This window comes from Vespa mandarinia, chromosome 16 (assembly GCF_050613455.1).
Source record: "Vespa mandarinia isolate Hongniang chromosome 16, ASM5061345v1, whole genome shotgun sequence".
Classification (NCBI taxonomy): domain Eukaryota; kingdom Metazoa; phylum Arthropoda; class Insecta; order Hymenoptera; family Vespidae; genus Vespa; species Vespa mandarinia.
The window spans coordinates 3,173,866-3,195,000 of record NC_140825.1 but is presented as its reverse complement, the minus strand read 5'-3'; the positions used below and the strand labels follow the sequence as shown (position 1 = coordinate 3,195,000).

At 35.9% G+C, this 21,135-nt stretch overlaps 1 protein-coding gene across 3 annotated transcripts in view; it reads left to right on the top strand.

The window, feature by feature from the left end:
- Positions 1–16,942, top strand: part of LOC118442294 (opioid-binding protein/cell adhesion molecule homolog) — a 59,737-nt gene extending 42,795 nt beyond the window's left edge. Inside the window, exons 3-8 of one of the 3 annotated variants that reach the window (XM_035867699.2) lie at positions 1–114; positions 5,905–6,063; positions 9,138–9,263; positions 9,707–9,844; positions 11,068–11,226; positions 15,588–16,942. The exon at positions 1–114 is cut by the window's left edge and continues 94 nt beyond it. In XM_035867699.2, coding sequence (XP_035723592.1) covers positions 1–114; positions 5,905–6,063; positions 9,138–9,263; positions 9,707–9,844; positions 11,068–11,226; positions 15,588–15,844 — 953 coding nt within the window. In that variant the 3' untranslated portion in view covers positions 15,845–16,942. Of the gene's footprint in view, positions 115–5,904; positions 6,064–9,134; positions 9,264–9,706; positions 9,845–11,067; positions 11,227–15,587 lie in introns of all 3 variants that reach the window. The other 2 variants (XM_035867698.2, XM_085661790.1) reach the window with 2 other exon arrangements.
- Positions 16,943–21,135: the final 4,193 nt, after the last annotated feature.

Below are 21,135 nucleotides of genomic sequence, written 5' to 3'. Positions count from 1 at the left end.
ATCGTACGTGGTCACTTCACATCAAAGACACGAAAGAAACTGATCGGGGTTGGTACATGTGCCAGGTCAACACTGATCCAATGTCCAGCATCACCGGATTCCTCGAAATAGTTGGTAAAATCGGACGTTTAATAAAATAAACAAAAACAAAAGATATATAATAATAATAATAATAATAATAATAATAATAATAATAATAATAATAATAATATATAAAATGGTTTTACGAGATCACCCAGGTAAATTTTTAAACAATTTCAACGGAGAAGAAAGTATTGTTGCGAAAACTTTTAAAGATGTTGACGAATAAAAAAGAAAGAAAAAAAAACAAAAGTAGGAGAGAAAAGAAAAGAAAAGAAAAAAAAAGAAAAGAAAAGTAAAGAAAAGTAAAGAAAAGAAAATATATATATATATATGTATACTAACTTTGAACAAGACAAGAACAGCGAAAGGGAAAATGTAAGGAAGTAAAGGCAAATTCAACGTTTTTGATGGGCCTTTTTGTGGCTGGGATCTACAGCGATTGTCCTGCGGTATACGTATCAGAGAGAACATCCTTCTTCCACGTAGCCATGCATCAACCGATCCTTCCTTCGAAACTTTCTTAGCAGTTGCTGCTTCAACCCTTCTCCGTCGTTCGAGCCCAGGAACTTGTCAAACTCTAGTGAATACGACCCCATACCTTAAAGGTGCATCCTAGGCAACTTTGGAAATTCGTGATCTCCGTTCGTCGAGACACAGATGCAATATTTAACGCGATATTTGCATCGTCTCGTGAGAGATACTCGTTTCGATTTCTTTTGATTTCTTTCAATTTCTTCTTCCTTCTTCTTCTTCTTCTTCTTCTTCTTCTTCTTCTTCTTCTTCTTCTACTTTTAGTTCTGCTTCTTTTTCTTTTTCTTTTTCCTCTTTCGAAGGTTTCGACGAAAACGAAGGACAAACTTCCTCTATGAGTCCCGACGAAACTTTCCAACGGCGATCTTCGAGTGGCTAGCAAAGATAAAGACACGTATCCGCAAAATCGGCAATGTTGTTCCTTCAGTATCCACCGGATACGTGCCGATGGAATGCAAATGTATGTAAAGTGTGCGGCTCGTGCCAAAACCTTCGCCGGTCGATTGTACTCTTAGTGGGCCATTAAACACCTCCTCGACGACTGCAACCTCCTTCAATCGGTCTCTCTTTCTCACTAGTCGACTTAATAACCAATCCTCTTTACAATTTCAAGAGATCCATTTGAGAGTGTTTCGATGAGTGTTTTCCTCATCTTTTTTTCTGTTATTTTTATTACCACATTCATTCGAACTAACATTTCAAATAAATCTGATTTAACGTTAAATCAATTGTATACAACTTTTTATGCCATTGTTATTGTAAAGTTTTCAATTTTTTGTTTCTTTTCTCTTTTTCTATTATTTTTTTTTCTCTTCTTTTCTCTTTTTCTTTTTTTATTTTTTATTCCAACACATCGTTTATAAATTCAAAACAGAGAATGGCCAATGTTTCTTTTTTTTTTTTCTCGCGAAATCTTAACGCGTAACAGGGTGCTTAAACTTGGCAAAATTTTAAAGTCCGATTTTCATTTTTAATTCATAGTTTTTAACGAACGACTCGTACTTTCTGGGTCACCGGAAAAAAACTGAAGAATCTTAACGTTGACTTGCATTTCACTTTTGAAAATCTTTACGAATTTCTTCTATTTACGTTTCCGTTGATTTCCCCATGCACACTTTTCCAAGACTATTTAAATAATTTTGTTGATAAAACTTTCGAAAGAAATTTGTGTCTTGACTTCAATTTAGTTCTTAATGTATCGTACGATGTATCGTCCGAGCAACGAAATAGGTGCCGAGAAACGTATATAATCGTGTAAAGCTCGAGCTTATCTCGTAACAACACCCATTAAATTTCTCCTTTATCGTACTATAGTATTACTTACAATTAGTCGACTAGCTTGTCGTTTGCATGAAATCACCTGTTTCGAAGTCTTTCTCTCTCTTTCTCTCTCTCTCTCTCTCTCTCTCTCTCTCTCTGTTTCTCTGTCTCCCTATCTCTTTGTCTCTTTTTCTCTATCTCTATTTCTATCTCTTTCTTTCTCTCTCTCTCTCTTTCTCTCTCTCACTTTTTGATAGGACGATCGAATCGATCCTTCCCACATTTTGAGTCAGGACGAGAAAGCATCGTTCTTACGAGTTTCACCATTCGAAGATTTATCTTCGAGCATTCGAATGATCTCCCTTCTTTTATTACAAGGAAGAACGTCTTGTACGTTATCCAGGAATTTCACAGTCTATCATTCTCAAAGCATTTAAAAGAACCGAGTGTCCTTCTTCTTAGGCAAACGTAATTCTTCTTTTCCGATCGATTATCCAAAAAAGAAAACGATTCGTCTTCTTCTTATCTCGAAGCTCCGTTTTCGTCATTGTCGTCGTCGTCGTCGTAGTCGTAGTCGTAGTCGTGGTCCTTGCGATAACAAAAGTAATAAAGATAGTTTTCATTTATCGTTAAACCATCTCTAGTCGAGCATCAGAGACATACGTGGAAAATATAATAGAAAGAAAGAAAGAAAGAAAGAAAGAAAAAAAAAAAAAAAAAAAAAAAGATAAAGATAAAGAGAATAGTACAGTGTACGGGTTCGCAAGCCCGCACGAAATAATAAATCCGTAGCAATTGTTTTCCCGTATCAATAAATATACTATCTGCGGATACGTCGGTTTTTTTCTTTCTTTCTTTTTATTTTTTTTTTTTTTTTTTTTTTTTTTCTTTTTTTTTAACTGGTTTGCACACGACGTGGTCCGCTCGCAAAGGCCAGAATGGATTGCCCGTCGAGTGATATCTCCGTGGTATTTGCTATATACTCGCGAATATTTCGTATACAATCCATCGATGGACTGCATCGATGGAGCTTTTTTCCTTTGGTCACAGTGGCCAACGTTTTGAGTGGACTCATTTCTTTGGAAAACGAAACTCACCTTTTCTCTCTCTCTCTCTCTCTCTCTCTCTCTCTCTCTCTTTCTCTCTTGCGTATAACTTTCTTTCTTTCTTTTTTGTCAACGCATAAGCTAGCGCGTCCGTTACCGTGAGAAAAAGCTCGAGTTCGAGTCCGCTCTTCTTTTCGTCGACGAGAAGCTATTTGCCTTCCGAACACGTCTTCCGTAACTCAGAGGGAGGACTCGGCTCGCGATGCTCCGTTCTCGGAGGAGGAGACGGAGGAGAAGTAAGAGGAGAATGAAGAGGAGGAGGAGGAGATGGAGGTGGAGGTGGAGGTGGAGGAAGAGGAAAGAGGAAAAGAGAGACGAGAAGCTATTCAGGAAAGGGTAGTCTCCTTCGTGACGAGGGAGAAGTTGCTCACTGAGAGAAGCGTTGAAAACCGTACGTTGTAGCCCCTAGTCTTCTTTTTCTTCTTTTTATTTTTCTTCCTCTTCTTCTTCTTCTTCGTCCTCTGCATTGTGCCATGTTTTCCTCTCTTCTTCCTCTTCTATCTTCTCTTCATACTCTCAGTTACTGGACTGCATGTCTACTGGCCATATTCGGCTCTATTTCTCCCTACTGAAAAGCAACTCGATAACGAAATTCCTTAGGTCATCGTCTTTGTCGTTGCATCGTCGTCGTTACGTCGTTGTATCGTTATTGTTGTTGTTGTTGTTGTTGTGTTGTCGTCGTCGTCGTTGTCGTCGTTGTTCTTGTTATTATTGTAGAATATATATTTACTATTATTATTATTATTATTATTATTATTATTATTATTATTATTATTATTATTATTATTATTATTCTTTGCTTGCTCTTCCACTAAGAAAATATCTTTACTCTTTTAGATGTGAGATATTCAATATCGAAAAGTTGTTTCTAATCGATGATGACTTCATGCTATGTTAAACATTGAAATTCTTTCGTTATTTAATAATGAATAATTTTGATGGGTTATTTCTTTTTCTTTTTCTTTTTCTTTTTCTTTTTTTTTTTGTGTGCGTGTTCTTTTTTCTCGATGAATCTCATTTAAATAATTCCCAACGATAATTGCCTTGAAAGTTGTGAATTTATAGTAAACGATGGATTTTCATTTTGATCATCGCAAAAAGTTTTATACTCTTTGGAAGGAAACCAATCTATCAAGATGATATTACCCTATAATGATGTTATAGATTATATAACTCAACTTAGACATTCGAATTTTTTATTATTTCCGATATCAAGCCACTTTAGAACTCCTGCGAGAACTCTTACGACCTTACTCTTGAAGCTTACCAAAACTTGTAAGAGATGCACCGTGCATCCATTGATAGGGACGTGACTACGATGTGGAAGATCAACTAGAGTGTTATTGAAACGAAAGTTTACATACGTTTATATGTATGTATACTAAAGGAACAACGTTACTCACATATCTACGTATACCAAATATTACATCTACTAACTTTAAACGATAATGTCATAAATACATTACAAAAGAAGATAAACCATTCATCGATTTTTATCCAATTGAAATATTCCATTGAATGATCCTAAATATCAGAGATTAATTTAAGAGTAAGAATGAAACATTCGAATGAATGGTTTATCTGTAAACATGCCATTTTATTTCGAAAGTCCATTCAAAAGTGGCAATGATTTCCGATTTCAGGAATCAATCGCATTGCCTCACAAAGGGTATACTCGTGCCCCTTCAGGCAAGCTACGTCGAAGCTCGAATATTTCGGCTGTTTTGAAATGCAACGGCGCGTTTCATTTGCGAATCTACTTCAAAAGAATACTCGACGATTGACAAAGTACGATCAACAAACGAACGAATACGTGCGCGCGCGCGCTCTCTCTCTCTCTCTCTCTCTCTCTCTCTCTCTCTCTCTCTCTTTCTCTCTTTCTCTTTTTCTCTCACACCTGATAACCCCATTTTTGTTTCTTTTATATTCATATATTCGTTATACCCAAATTAATTACGTGATTGACGAAATAATAATATAATATATATATATATATTTTTTTTTCGAACTATCTTTCTACATAGAGAATTTTATTAACGTTATAGTTAAACATTTCAGAGATAATCTCAAATACTTTAACAAACTTTATTCTATTAACTCGTCTTCTCATAATCGAATTTTCGACCCTATTTCGTGTTCTTTCCTTGAAATTTCCAAAACAAAATTAGGATCGAAAATATAAAATGAGATGAAATAAGGTGATGAGAAGGTTATCCTAAAATTAGCGGAGATAAATCCGATAGCTGCTCTTAGGTTAATTCGATTTTCTTGTAATACTCGTTATACGTGTCTCGTACTTTGTCTCATACTACCTGGTTGAAAAAAAAAAAAAAAAAAAAGAAAAAAAAAAGAAAGCAAGGATAGGATATTGACGGCGAAGGAAGGAACGAAGGAAGAAAGGAAGAAAGATAAAAAAAAAAACAAAAAAGAAAAAAAAAAGAAGAAAAAAAAAACAAAGAAAAGAGAGAAAAGAAAAGGAAAAAAGAGAATGAAGTAAGAGGAAGGAGAATAAAGAAAGTGGAAGTAAAAAAATTTAATATTGAAGTAACCCCAAAACGTAGTGTAAAATTTTCGAGAAAGCGAATTCGAGATCAGACCGACGATTCCAGATTTTACGATTCGATCGTTCGTGTACGGGACAGCCGTGCAAGCGAGTATTCGTGGATGATACTAGGACGAACTCTATCCCTCCCTCCTCTCTTCCCTACAGAATCGTGTACGTAAACGTTGCGTGGGATGGTGGAGAGGAGAAAGAGGAGTAGGAGGAGGAGGAGGAGGAGGAGGATGAGAAAAGGGGATGAGGGAAACAGTGATCGGGCAGTATCGAGATAACTATCTATTCGAACGAAGGCCGTTCGTGTTCGTGCTCGCGTATGAGGGTAAGGGAGGATGTTTCCCTTTTGCAATGTGGTCATTGTTTCAGTACCTCCGGATATCCTGGACTATCCCACCAGTACGGACATGGAAGTGAGGGAGGGTAGCAACGTGACGCTGCGGTGCGCGGCGACAGGAACACCGAAGCCGACGGTCACGTGGCGTAGAGAGGCAGGCGGCACGATCACCCTCTCCAACTGGCACGAGGGTAGGTATTTATTTTCACCAAAAGGACTCTGACCGCCACCTTCCGTCACCTTCCACCCAATTTACCGTTCCTCTCCGATCTATCGACATTTCTCTCTCTCTCTCTCTTTCTCTCTCTCTCTCTCTCTCTATCTTTCTCGCTCTCTCTCTCTCTCTGTCTCTTTTTCTCTCTTGGTCTTTTTCTCTTCACTCTATACTTCCGCTCGTTTGCTCCCAGCCACCTGCTATCGCCGTTTTCCTCTTCATACCCTCCGTATATTCCTGGTACATCTCCTATCGAGCGTACCGATCGAACGTTTCGATTTTCCTAATAATAATGCCATCTACTAGACCGTGTTAAGTGCTGATCAGTATCAATCGCGTTTTTCTTTTACGATAGTGCATACTTAATGAAGAATTAATTAGATATTATATTACTTTCTTAAAGCGAAGACTTTGTTATAAGACAGCGATTCTATCTGGCCTTTTAAAAATAATTCTAAGGTAATAATCATTGTATAGAAGGATCTATGTACGTAAAAAGAAAAAAGATTTAGATCTACTTGAAGGAGATCTAGAAACAAGGACACACCACGAAGTTGTCTGTTCTATCACGTAGCGATCATCTCGTTGAACATCTCGTAATCTTGATAATATTGAATCGCGTGCGCGATCATCTGGATCGGAAGGATTTCGAAAGGAGAACGTAATCATCGATCGTAGAGTTGAACTATGTCGAAAATCGATAGGTTCGCGAGCCGTGCTTTATCTGACGGGTATCAGTTGGTGAGATCGACTGGAAGGGTGCTCGAACTCTTAATTTCTCAAAGCGGTCTATTATCCGATCCTTTTACCTCTTAATTGCTATTCTACCTCGAGATACTCACTCACTCTTTAACCTTTAGCACTAGGTGTCTTCGATTCTCTCTCTCTCTCTCTCTCTCTCTCTCTCTCTCTCTCTATTTCTCTCTTTTTTTTTTTTTTTTTTTTAGTGATTGTTCAGACCGTACGCTAACTAATTGCGCATGGAAAGGATGTTCCGTATTGTGTGATCCACGCGAAAGATCACCCCTTTTTCGTTCTCTTTTTCTTTTTCTCTAGTCATTCGTTCGTTCATACGTTCTCCCATTTGAAAAAAAAAAAACCCTACGAATTCTTCCCTACAATTCGACGTCCTTTTTCTTCGACCTTTCACAAGGTACTTCGTGTTCCTGACGCTCGTAGAAGCGTTCAGTTCCTCGGTTCACGGGAAAAGGGGTACGAGAATGGGGAAAGAGGAAAACGATGGCTAGGGTGTTGGACCTCGTGTTACTCGCCCGTAAAATATTTTCGCTTCTACTGTGCGACATCGTACCAGGAGGAACTGCAATATAGGGTGCGACCGTCTACGAGAAACGGAGTGTACCTCGCGAAAAAGGACGAGGTGTTTCGAGCATGAAAAGAGATGGTGGTGGAGGAGGAGGAGGAGGAGGAGGAGGAGGAGGAGAAGGAGGAAGGATATAGAGGTGAAGAGAAGGGACCAAGCTAGAGTGATTTATTCACCGGATGAATCTTTTATCTTGCTACGTTCGGTTTTAAGGAATTGGTTTAAGTATTTGTCGCTTTTTTCACCCTATTTCCTACTATCTCTCTTTTTCTCGTTTTCTCCCTCCTTCCTACACCATCTTATTTTTCGTCTGGTTCTCTATTTTCATCCCCACTACGTTCCATTTTCTTTTCTATCGGCCTTACCTTCGTTTTTACTTTATTTTTTCCACTCTTTCACTCGTCTTTTCCCGCCTTTTTCTTCCTTTAGATCCTGATTCCATCGAAGGATAAGTACCGTAAAATAAAATATTCTTGAACGCGTGTACGTCTCCGGCGTTCTCGGAACTGACCTCTTTTATTTCCTTTCTGTTCGAATCGAACGAGAGAAGAAAATTGGATGACGAAACTAAAGAATGAGAATGAAAAAAAAAAAGTGAGAAAGAAAGAAAGAAAGAAAGAAAGAAAGAAAGAAAGAAAGAAAGGAAGAAAAAAGGAGAAACGATTTCTTTCTACCTTTAATGAAAGGAAGGAATATTTACTTATTTATTCTGTCGTTAACCCTTTTTCGAAATCTCAAGGGGTACAAAAATTACTAGATTAAAGTTAACGAATATTAAATAATTAAAATAGCGCTCGATTTTCGTTCGTGTATACAGAGAATATACATATACCGAGTGCACAGATAGCAATAATGGATATAAATCACGTGGATAATAACGGCGAGGTCTATGCGATCAAACGCGAAATAGCTCTCTGGAGTCCCGTACTACCTGTGTGTGCACGTAAAATCGACCTTTTTGTAAAATCGCTCGCGTTCGCGGCTGCGTTTAACGTTGGCGATTTGTTAGATTACGATATAGCTCATCGTTCGTTGCAGTGCTCGTTCGTAACTACAGAATCTGGAACGACGGTAATGATTATATCGATTGAAAATAGATGTAGGTACGTGTGAAAATAAATTTTTTTAGTTCAATTAGGTCTCTCGACGTGGAATAATTGAATTTTTAATTATATAAATTTGTTTTGAATGGTATAATATTTTTTTTCTTTTTTTTTTTCTTTTTTTTTTTTTTACGTTAAGCTAAAACGTTTATAAACATGTTTCCCATTACCGAAGTTAACTAACATTGTTTATTTTTTTAATTATATTTTATACAAACTTTTATAATAATCTCCGTTCGTTTAAAAGACAATAGTAATTCTATGAAAATAACTTTAATTATGGTTTGTCTTTTATTCCATTTGTTTAATTATTAATTTTCTTTTTTTTTTTTTGTCATCTGTTTTTCATACGAATAATAATAATTTCTATTCATCAACTTATATATTAAATTTATAAATGTTTTAAAATTTAATCGATTCTGCCTGTAGATACTTTAAGTATGTCAAATAAGAATTCAGTTGGATCATCTAAAATAAGATTTCATTAGAAATGACTTTCTCATATTTTCTCATTGACGTAGAAAATTTTATATTCACGATTTCCATATTTTATCATAGTAGTAGAAATAACTTGAAATTGTCATCGGTGCAGCAGCATACAGATGAATGTGTTATCTGTTTCAGTAGCGAGTATCGAAGGTTCATATCTGGAAATAACGGATGTCAGTCGACTCCACATGGGACCGTACTTGTGCATAGCATCGAACGGAGTACCGCCTACCGTCAGCAAGAGGATCGTTCTCATTGTTCACTGTACGTACGAAACGACGAGCCCAAGTCTGCTCTTCATCCAGCATTCCTTACTTTTCCTCATCTCCCGTTGCTCTCTTTCTCTCTCTCTCTCTCTCTCTCTCTCTCGGTTTCAAAGGCAATTTAAAAGCCCGACGACGTGGCCGCGAATCTCTCTTGAGTCGCGGAGCTCGTAATGACGGCACTTGGGGCAGACGCCACAGCGTGAATGGCTGATCCAAAGAAGGAGCATTGTTTCCTCGGTGAGGTTGAAGAACCACCTTCTAAATTCTTCCTGCCTCTAGGCGAGATTCCGACGTGCAATGTCACAAGCCTGTTCGTTTAAGACTCTCAAAGTCTTTCCACTCTTAACAGATTCAAAGTGATTTTAATAGATAACTTTCAGCCGATATTAATTTGAAAGAAGTAATTATTTTATCTTGATTAATTTGACTTATATTTTATAGTTCCGCCAATGGTTTGGATCGAAAAACAATTAGTTGGCGCATACGAAGGCAAAGTACTTGTTCTTGAATGTCAAAGCGAGGCTTATCCCAAACCGATCAGTTATTGGACAAGGCCAACAAACGAGACTATAACTAACGGTAAGCTATCAGGATTTAAGATTATATCAAATATTTCATTTTATAATATAAAATAATTAATTAGAAACTTATCATATTTTATTTATAATCATCCTCGTCTTCTCTTTTTTCTTTCGTCTTTTCTTATCTAATGTTTGAGGAAAGATATGTCTCGCGGTAAAACATTCACACGAGCTTCGCTAATGTAACTCGCTCTAATTACACTCTGCACCAACATAGAGACTTTGCTGTAATTGCATCCAAATGCCTTTGCGATAACAGCCAGAGGTTAAGGGCAAGTATAGTGGTGTTATACGTTAAGACACTACGACTATATTCTATTTCTATTATTGATATTAACTTAATTATTTCGTAAGAACGGGGAAAGCTTTACTTTCTCTCTCTCTCTCTCTCTTTCTCTCTCTCTCTCTCTCTCTCTCTATCTCTTTTTCTTGTTCTCTTTTGTGAATTATACGAAGTTCGAGAATGCATTATCGTGACCTATTCATTTTCTTAACTAATTATAACCTTCCTCGATATTTTGTTCTTAATATTTTTTCATTTATTTTCGAAAAGATTTTTCCCCCCTTTTTTTTCTTTTCCTTATATAAATTGTTTTTTTTTTTTTCTTTTTCTTTTTTATCGGAAAAATGACATTCCATTCGTTTTTTTTTAGCATGTAAGAGAAAATTTCATAAAGTTTTTACATTTTTATACCTTATAAACGAGACGAGAAGAAAAATGTCAGCTTTACTACCGTAGTAACTCTAGTCAAGCTACATTTTCCGATTATTCGTAGTTATCATCAAGTGCCTGTCCTCGTAGCCATTTTGCGGATCACTGCGATATAACAAATTAGCTTTTTAACGAGCGGCAAACGTAATTACATTGGCACGGAAGTTATACGATTTAAATGCACACGGACGAAGAAGTGCCATTGAGCGTCCGTTCAGTCATAAACTTGTGCTCTCTTGTTAATTACAAATTATAATCATGATGGCGTTAAAACTGTAAAATCATATTTGATCGCGTTCAAAAGAGCAAAGCGTCGTTTACCTGGATGAAATATTTTTACTTGGGAAAAAAGAAAGAAAGAAAGAAAGAAAGAAAGAAAGAAAGAAAGAAAAAAAGATAAATAAAAAAAAAAAACGAAAAGGAAAGAAAAACAGAGAAAAACAAAGAAAAAAAGATGGAAATCGCTAAAAAAATAAACATGGATTCTTTTTTCCTTTTATGTTTCCTAGACAATCACTACGAAGTCGAAACGATATCCAAAGGATACAAAGGATACAAGATGACGATGAGATTGACTATAAAGTCGGTACGTGTACAAGATTTTGGATCCTTTCGATGTATATCGACGAATTCGTTGGGTGAAACCGAAAGCAAGATCAAACTTTACAGTGAGTATTTCAATCAAATTTTACATTTTGAAAATATAATGCTAATTCATTATTGATAATATAATATATTCGATAAAGTGCAAGCAATAATTCGTTGTTTACCATTGCCGAATAGATTTGCTTGATGAAAAGTGTAGATAGGAGTATTAAAACTATTACGAAAAAAAAAAAAAAAAAAAGAAAAAAAAAGAAAATATTAAAGAACTATAGTAGTCCTGCGAGACTTATTTCTAGTACAACGGCCGATGTTAAACCGCAAGGCTGATCTTTAGCCGGATAACTTATCGGTTTATCGTCGATCGATATAACCTCCTCGGCGTAATTACCTCAATCTTGACTGTACTGAGTTCTGGATCCTGTGCCCGAGTTCACTTAGGCGTCTCATGAACGAAAGAGCACGTTGACTGCTTAAACAACCCCTGATTTTCCTCTTTCTCTCTCTCTCTCTCTCTTTCTCTTTCTCTTTTTCCTTCCTTCTTATACTCTTGATAAACAGAATTGCTGGTTTCTCAGTTTCGACATTAAGCTTTTTCATTACTCGATTTGTCTTATTAATCAGACAAGGCAAATTAATTTGTTCGATGTTTCGAGGTCGTTCATTCGTCTTATCGGTTTCATTCTTAAGAATTCTATTCTTATAAAAGTAATCGATCGGTCCATATTTTTACGTAAGCATATATATATATATATATATATATATATATATATATACAGTCCTTTAATATAATATATAATATGTGTTATCGTTAAATAGAATAAAATACATAAGGTGTGAGATGTTTAATTAACGTCGACTATGCAAATTATTGAGTTTAAACGCCTAACGCGATAGAAATCACGAGGGGCCGATGGTAGAATGGATATTTGAGGGTCGAGAGAAAGCAATAGAGGCACAAATACACGAAATGGTAAGGGGAATTGGAATAAAATCTTTCCAAGTGGAGGCTAATAGAAATCATCGTGAATTCGTATACGTCGAGTTACGTCAAATCACGTTGGCTCGACGTTATATTTCATTCGGCCTCTCATTCTACGGTAGACTGGCAGCCGTACCACGGATATAAAGGCTGGGCATTCACGTCCTTTCGTTTGACTCTGCACGTTCATTTGATCGATTCCTCTAATTAAAGATACTCTCACGTATAAGAGGCTGTGCGAGTGCGAGAAAGGGAGAGAACGCGAGAATGAAAGAGAGAAAAACGACATTTAGGGTAGGAAACTTGGGAGCCTGCGGCGCACTTAATTATTGCTAATTGCAAATATAAATAGGGAATGTCGTCCTCTCTTTCGTATGATAGAATACCGATAATTGGTTCTCTCTGCTTTACGCTTGCTCGTTTTACGTTTGAATTTTGATTATCGTTTAAAAATTAAAATAAAAATCCATGGTCATATACAATGTAATCTTATATCATAATTTTCGTTTGAATTATTTGAATTGTTTACTTTTATGTCATTCTTCGTGATTTTCACATAACTTTCCTTCAGCCATGAAAGTCGCTTCGCTTAATATTATTATCAATAATTACCAAGGAGAACGGACTGCGGATTATATGCTCCGCTCAAGTCCGTTAACTTCGTTGGGAATCTCTCTGGAGTGCCGGGAGCGAAGAATTATCGGTCGACACGGAACGGAAAAGGAAAGAAGGTTGCCTAGAAGGTAGAGAGTTTATGGGACATTCAATGGGAGGACATTTTAAGGATGATTATGATCGAAGAGAATTTATTTTTTCGATATGTAATTTGGATCGATAAATTAGGATCAATGATAAAAAAGAAAAAAAGAGAATATTAATAAATAAAGACACTTTATAATCATACGGGATATGTTTCGAATTATTCGCTAATTACTTCACGCTCGAACGATTAGGATTCCCGTGGTATTATTAGAGAAAGCATTAGCTGCTAATTGCAGTAAGACGGAAGAGCAGTTTCGACATCTTAACCTCTGCGCCGACGCATTCATTACTGAAACCACGCTACGCTTCGAAGGAGATGAAACAATGGTATGCTAATAAATGTGAGCTCGACGTTTGATGCATTTCTAATGGTCTCCTCCTTCTTTCAATATTTTGACTTAGATTAATAGATATTGTTCTAAACCTGATGAATTGATAATATATGTTTTGAATGAAAATTTGTACGGAATTTAAAACAAATAATCGAATGGAAAATTTTTATTGTGTAAAAAAATTTTATTATGTAATGTTTTATTATATAAGATATATTATATCTGAGGGATTAGAAAAGAAATAAAAAGATAGAAAGATGAAAAGTAAGGATATATTAAATACTCTACATTATTATACTTTATATTAAAACAAATTTCAATATCATTTATATATATATCATACAATCTATTAAAAATATTATAATTATATTATAACTTTTTAATTAATGGTTTACATATTTGTTATTAATAATTGAAATGGATGATACTCTCATTAACACGCGTTTAATAATCAAATGCAAAACAATGATAAATCATAATTTTGATTGAAATTTTAATTAAAAAGGATATCCCTCTTGTATTTATTCTTATCGTCGAGGCATAAGAGCGAGCTCGTTTTTTTTTTTTTTTTTTTTTTTTTTTATATCCTTCTTTTATATATCCTGAAAACTGAAAAAAAAATCGAATGAATTGATACAAATAAAATATGATCATTGATCGAATATTATGTAAAATATCAATTAACCTCGGACAATTTAAAATCTGTCTGTATAATTTGAAAAAAAAATAAAAGAAAAAAGATTCTATTCACGATGTAAAATTCTTTGGTTTGAATATGATCATCGATAAACAAAGAAAAGAAAGAGGAGAAGTAAAACGAACTCGAGTGTTTAATGAAAAAGCATGCCGAGTTTTCGAGGTGATCGACCACAATGGAGTCGATCATAGAGCTTACGTACCCTTCTTTTTTATTCGATGGAACGAATGGACGAGAATACCCAGTTCGCGGTTGAGAGAGCATCTGTTATTTCAAACGATTAATTAGAAAACGCGCGTTTTCGTGAATGCCTCGAATGTGGAGAAGGAATTAATATCGTTGCAGAACTCTCGACATTTCGACGAAGCGTGCAAGTGACAAGAGCCCACCTCCCTCTCTCTCTCTCTCTCTCTCTCTCTCTCTATCTATCTCTCTATCTCTCTATCTCTCTCTCTCTCGTTCTCTTACTCTCTGTTTCTTTCTCTATCTATTGGGATTTTGTGGAAAACGCTGGGACGACGTTCCAATACGTCAAAGCCGTAGAACATCGTGCGGAAAGTCCAGTCGTTCGGCCGATTATTTTCCCAGTTATTACTCGCCGACAGGCTTTACCCAATATCTCGATTCGCCATTTTCACTCGTTCATTCGAACGCGATTCGACGCAAAGTGGCTTCCCACGGTGTACGATTCGACGGACGTTAAAGGTTATCTCTACAAACGTGATCGACAACAAGCTCGGTTGCTGCTGCTTTTGTCAAGGAGACCTTTGAAAATGTCGATATATATATATATATATATATATATATATATATATATATATATCTATAGTGGCTACTTCACATTGATCGAGCTTCGTTCCCAATTATCTTTCGTTAGAGTTTATTAATATAATTCGATTTGGATTTCGTACAAACGAACATTGTTCCGTATAAATGATAAAGATAAGAATACAAGTCATTAGTTTCTCCTTCGATGTTTTGTAACCCCTTGAGAAATGATTCGGCAAAAAATTCTAAGGATTAACGATCATTAATAATATTCGTTGATAATCGCTACGAGTTACTATTTACCACTATTACTTGCATGGTCACCGTGAAACACCATTTGTTTTGATCCTATTTATTTCCAAGCATTTTCGAATACATACTTTATTCCATTCGCACGATCGAGCATCGTACTCTCGTCACTCTTCTTCTACTACGTTGAATTTTAATAATTCTATCAAAATCTCTTCTGTATTTATTCGCGTTGAGCTTAATATTCGTTACGCAAATGGCCTAAATCTCGTATGGTTCGGCTACAATGCATTATTGTTTCGAAATAATGCTGTCGTAAAACAAACATTTGTTATGCACGTAAAAGCATGTTAAAAGAGAGAGAGAGAGAGAGAGAGAGAGAGAGAGAGAGAAAGAGAAAGAGAGAGAGAGAGAGAGGGGGGTGGAAGGGAGGAAGAGAAAAAACGACAAGTTATCGACAACACGGGTAAAAGCTTATCGATGTAAAATGATATTTAGGTTGATTTTTCAGCTTGATTCACTCGTGCGATATTTAAATTCGTTTTGTTGAATAAATACAAATATTTTCTACGTCGTTATCTTCTTTTTTTTTTTTTTTTTTCATTTATTTACATCGAACGTATTTTATTTTTTTAGGAATTGATAGGCCACCAACGACGAGACGGCCAGGTACACGACGGGATCCGAAAAAATCTTGGAAAATGGATCACAGTAACGAGAAGAAAGCAGCTGGCATGAGGGACGAGCCAATGTCGAAAGGAAATTATGATAGTGGAGAAGAACAAACGGATTTTCAATCGGCCACAGCTTCTTCGAGCTTTCATCGTCACATTTTCACAAATCTTGGTATTACCGTGTTCATTGGTATCATAGTTAGTGGACTATCGACGTAGACCTTTTATATCGTCGTCATCCTTCTTGACATTAGAGAATTTTGAAAATTTCGAGAATGGATGGATCTTTTTCGACGCGAGGTACTATCTCCACTCGCAAATATCGTTACTCGAAAACTTTTCGAATTGCGAGATGGTAAGTTTTCAGGAACATACGAAAAGGTAAGGCCGAAGATAGGAACAAGAAAATTTTTGATCAGGAGTTCCACGCTTTGTGCACTTTTCGTCCTGCGAGATACGCGAATATCGTACAAGATTACCTGTGCCCATTTAAACTCTCCAGAGATCTTGGCAAATATCGTAAATTTAAGCTCTTATAGATTATGAACGAGATAAAAAATCTATGGAGTACGAAGGAGAGAATACGTAGAGTTTTATCTAGCATGTAATGATCCTCTCCCGAAAAGTTGTTTTTACGTTATTACTCGTTACGTTCCGTCGAAGTACGAAACGTTAATACCAATTGTAAACCTTCATATTTGTATTACAGGATTAAATCGATGTAGGTAATGTGTGCTCCCGCATAATGTTACTCTTACACTATATACTCTATATAAATAGTAGATTGTCCTATTAAGTTACAGTACAATGACAATAATTTTTTATCTACTCTCATTAAAGAGCAAAATTTTGGTAAACTTACGATTACATCGATAATAAACTGCCGCGTAAATAAACTGCCTCTAAAAGAAAAAAAAAATCTTTCCTTCTACAAAGATGCGTTTATATTCAATGGACATGAAATTATTCAGGAACGACGCCGTCATCAATCCATTAGCGCACAGTCCATTAAGTTTAAGAAGTTATCAACTTAGCTTGCGTATTTTGTGATAATGACTCCCATTGTGTACGATGTAAATACACGTAGAGATACCCAATAGGTTCAATAGATTATAACGCATCGATCGTTGCTTTCGAAGCATAGAGCAATTGTACAATAACAGTGTGTGAACGATATTGTAGATTAAGCCTCAGGGACATGTAAATACGTTAAGCTGTAAGAACGACCTTGCGTTAGTTTTTGCATTTGTGAACGTAAGAAATCTACCTATCTTTCTGTAAATACGATGTACTTAATCGTGTAATTCGGCAATAAATGTTAGGCAGTACTAACTGTTATTTGTTGTTACGTTTCAAGTATTTCATTTCATATTTCCTTATTTATCACAACAATTAGAAATATGATAAAAAGAACTCTGCAATTTGAATGAAATAAAATAATGAATGAATATCTGTTTTATCGACGGCGATAAAAATAATCTTCTAAGTAAATACCAACGGTTGGTAATATCACGATCTACTTGTTCGTTACTCAAATGGTATTATATCGATGATAACATACCGACAGCTAATACTTTTTATAATTACTTTAATTAATATTATTGTTTGATAAATTTACTGAAGTAAATAATTTCATGAGATTTAGCTTCTGTCGTTTAAAGTTAGATGATTATACTTTTAACAAACTAGGGGAAGTTTAATTTCATAAGAAGAAAATATTGAACGTTCTAACGAAGATAAAGATAGTAATAACACGCCAGATGGCTTTCCCCGATATATTATAAATCATAAAAAAAAATTTTATCTAATAAAATAATACATTTGATATAAATCAATATATTCTATTTTTATTAATATTAAAAAAAAAAGATTGATACGCGCGTGCCTTTTTATAAAACATTTAAAATATATATTCCTCCACCCTTTTTTTTTTTTCTTTCATATAAGAAATATTTATCATATCACAGACCATAGATCGTAAGAAAAGCATTGAATCGACGGTAACGAAGACCAAAGGCGCAATGATGATATTCGGGAAAGAATTATTATGGAACTTGGCAGCGCACTTTGGAGTAACGAGGGGAAAAAAGGGCTTTTCTCCATAAGCCGGCTCGTACATCATCGGCACGAATCCCTTCGGACGGTTATGGAACGAAAGAGCTGGCGATAACAAAGGCATCTCCGTGAAGCTGTGCGAGACGGCTTGTAAACAAACTGCGTACCTTATGCTCCGATATATAATAATCGGAAGATGAACGTGCGGTTATGGTAGAAAGCACGATAGCATTGAAAATCGACGTCTTCTTAAAAGGAACACCGTGCTTTCTACAGTGATAAATTACTAATTGTATAGACTCTGGTATATGTGTATTAATCAAGCATTTAATCTCTTCCAAAGATCGAACGATTAATCATAAACTTATCATTAATTCCACTCAATCTTTCTTCAACGATATCGTTGAAAAAAATCGATTAAAGAGCAGTCATCCGTTACTTGACTAGTTTCCTATAGTCTTCTGAATGACGCTTAGATATATCGTGGCCATAGTAAACCTTCAACAAGGTTTGTTATTCTCTTCGTTCGATCAATGTTTTCATATTTTGCCGAAGGCTTAATAATTTTATCTTACACGTACGACAAGTCTACTGTTTTGGCATAAGGTATACTCCATGAAGGTATATAACTTGCATTTTGCCTTGAGGAAAACGGATATTTATACCTTGACTTAGCAATTAAGGCGCGCTAGCTTGTTTCTAACGAAAGGTCACACGATTTCAGCCAATGCAAAGACCCTTGGGTTGGTATAAACCCCTTGTTCGATAAATTATCGATCAACTTAAAGTTAATTACGCCGTAGAAAATATCAAAGTTCATTTATCGAACGTATATATTCCTTGTTTATTTTATTTTCCTTAATTAAAGTCCACGTTTTATAAGAAACTCAGAAACGTAACATAAAATATTTCTTTCTTGTTTTATCGATAATGCATAACAAAAAAAAAAAAAAAAAAAAAAAAGAAAAAAAAGAAACATCAAGTCGATCGTTCAAATTTCGCGCTCCATTTCTATAGGACTACGTTAGCCTAGATAGGATACCTCAGAGAATTCGAGCAACTTCGCGGCACGCTCCTTTTTTCGCCTCGTTTGCGAAAATACGAGCCCCATAGTTTCGAGGACTTTTGGCAAACCCCCGAAACGAATCGCAAACGGTTTTCGCGATACCCAAGGGATGAATTCCTCAGACCAATTCCTCTACCGTCCGGTTCCGAACATCTCGGCTCGAACGTCGGATCGTTTACATGTCCGATCTTAAAATTAGCATAACGGCTTGCCTTTTTCCTTTTTTTTTTTTTTCTATTCTTTTCCTTTTTTTTTCCTTTTCTTTCTCTCTCTCTCTTTTTTTTCTTTTTTTTTTTTTACCTTACATCGTCCCGATTAAAATACATAGCTCATCTCCCGTTTTACAAATTTTCGAAGGAATATTTCGGACGTTTATTATACATAGAGTTAGTAGGAATAAGTTTCGAAGGAAAATGAAAAAAGGATGGAGAGGATAAAGCTCCGAGAAACGAGTACAACGAGAATCTTTCCCTCTCTATCTTTATATCTATCTTTATCTCTCTTTTTTCTCTCTCTCTATCTCTCTCTCTCTCTCTCTCTCTCTCTCTCTCTCTCTTTCTATCTAATAGAGATATAATTCTGAACAAAATACACGTCTCACGTATCGTTCTATATCGTCCGATGCACTTGTCGTATAAACGTGCCAGAACGTGTATCTCCTCAGAGAGGAGAACGGTATAAAAGCGGCAACGTATACGAGACGTTCACGTTTTTCAGGCGATCGTAAACACGTGTAACAATGGCAAGGACGACACACTCTTTCTCTCTCATTCTCTCTCTCTCTCTCTCTTTCTCTCTCTCTCTTTCTATCTCTCTCTCTCTCTCTCTCTCTCAGTCGAGCAAGCTCGTCTTACATACCCTTTCCGGGGAAAAAGGAGAGATCGAAAAAGAAGAGGAGAGGTAAAATACGAAGACATAGAGAGATAGAGAGAGAGAGAGAGAGTGAGAGAGAGCAAAGGGAAAGAGATAGGGATGTACAACAAGAGAGAAGATAGAGATGGAAAGAGAAGAGAAAAAGAGAGAGAGAGAGAGAGGGAGAGAGAGAGAGAGAGAGAGTGCAAGGAGGATGCGAAGGCTACGGCGTCTTAGATGCCAGATAGCGATTTTATGGAAATTCTTCGCGGTCGAGAGCACGTCTAATGCTCTGAATAATATTCCGCAAGCTAGCGAGCTCTTCTATAAAATAGCTCTGCCTATATGGTAAGGCCATGCGATAATTGATGATCTTTTTATTCCATCTGATCCATTTGTATTTTTAACATATTCCTTGATTTTTCCTTTGGCCTTTCATCTTAACTCTCTTCATCAGAACTAAGATTTCAATCTGGGATAAAGTGTTATGATTTGTTTTTTTTTGTGTTCTTTTTTTTTTTTTTTTTCTTTCTTTCTTTCTAAATTTTCGATCGCAGCATTCACGGCCGATATCAATCTAGATGAGGATTTTTTTTTGTTTCTTTTTTTTTCTTTCTTTCTTTTCCATTTCGCGTTACTATTACTATCGAAAAGTCAAGGAATAGAAGGAATTTATGACACATAGAATAGCGGGCAAAGGAGGTTCGATCGCAACTTGGCTTTATACGTTGCGAAACAAACGTCTCTTGCACCGCGAAAGGCTTTGTTCCGGAGTTCGCTGCCACAGAAATCCGTTTCCCCTTCATATTTGCACGAGTGTGTGCTTTCTCTCTTCTCGCTGAGTTTCACCCTCTATGGTCCTCCTCTTCTTCCTCCTCCTCCTCCTACTCTTACTCCTACTTCTCCTCTTTCTCCCCTTCTACCCTTATTCGCCCTCATCCGTTCCCACCTACCCTCTCAGTTTTCTCTTCTTCTCTTCTCTCTCTCTCTCTCTCTCTCTCTCTCTCTCTCTCTCTCTCTCTCGCGTGCAATTCTCGCAACTCTGATACTCCGCGTATTGTTCTAAGCGCGCCTCAACAAATTTTATTATTGTTTCTCCAATAATATCGACATGTCGTTGAATCTTATCACTTTCTCTCTCTCTCTCCATTCTCTCTTCTCTTTCTTAACACTTTCCCTTTTATACTTTTGCGATCGATTTTCTTCATACATCGTTGTTTATTTCAAATGCGATTTTAATTAAGTTATAATAAAGCATAGAGATTTATTCGAACAGTTATAGAAATTTAATAATTTTTCTTAGATCAGAGAAAGTTGTTCGTATAAAAAAAAAAAAAAAAATAAAAAAAAAAAATAAAAAAGAAAGAAAAAGTAAAGAAAGAAGAACAAAAAATTGATGAAGTTCCATGAATATCAGCATATCAGAAAAGATCTATGAGTAAACAATAGTATTGCTCTTAAATATACGAGATGTATATCTGTAAAATGTATTATATGTATTCTTTTTATATCAAAACGATCGATAATAAATACATAG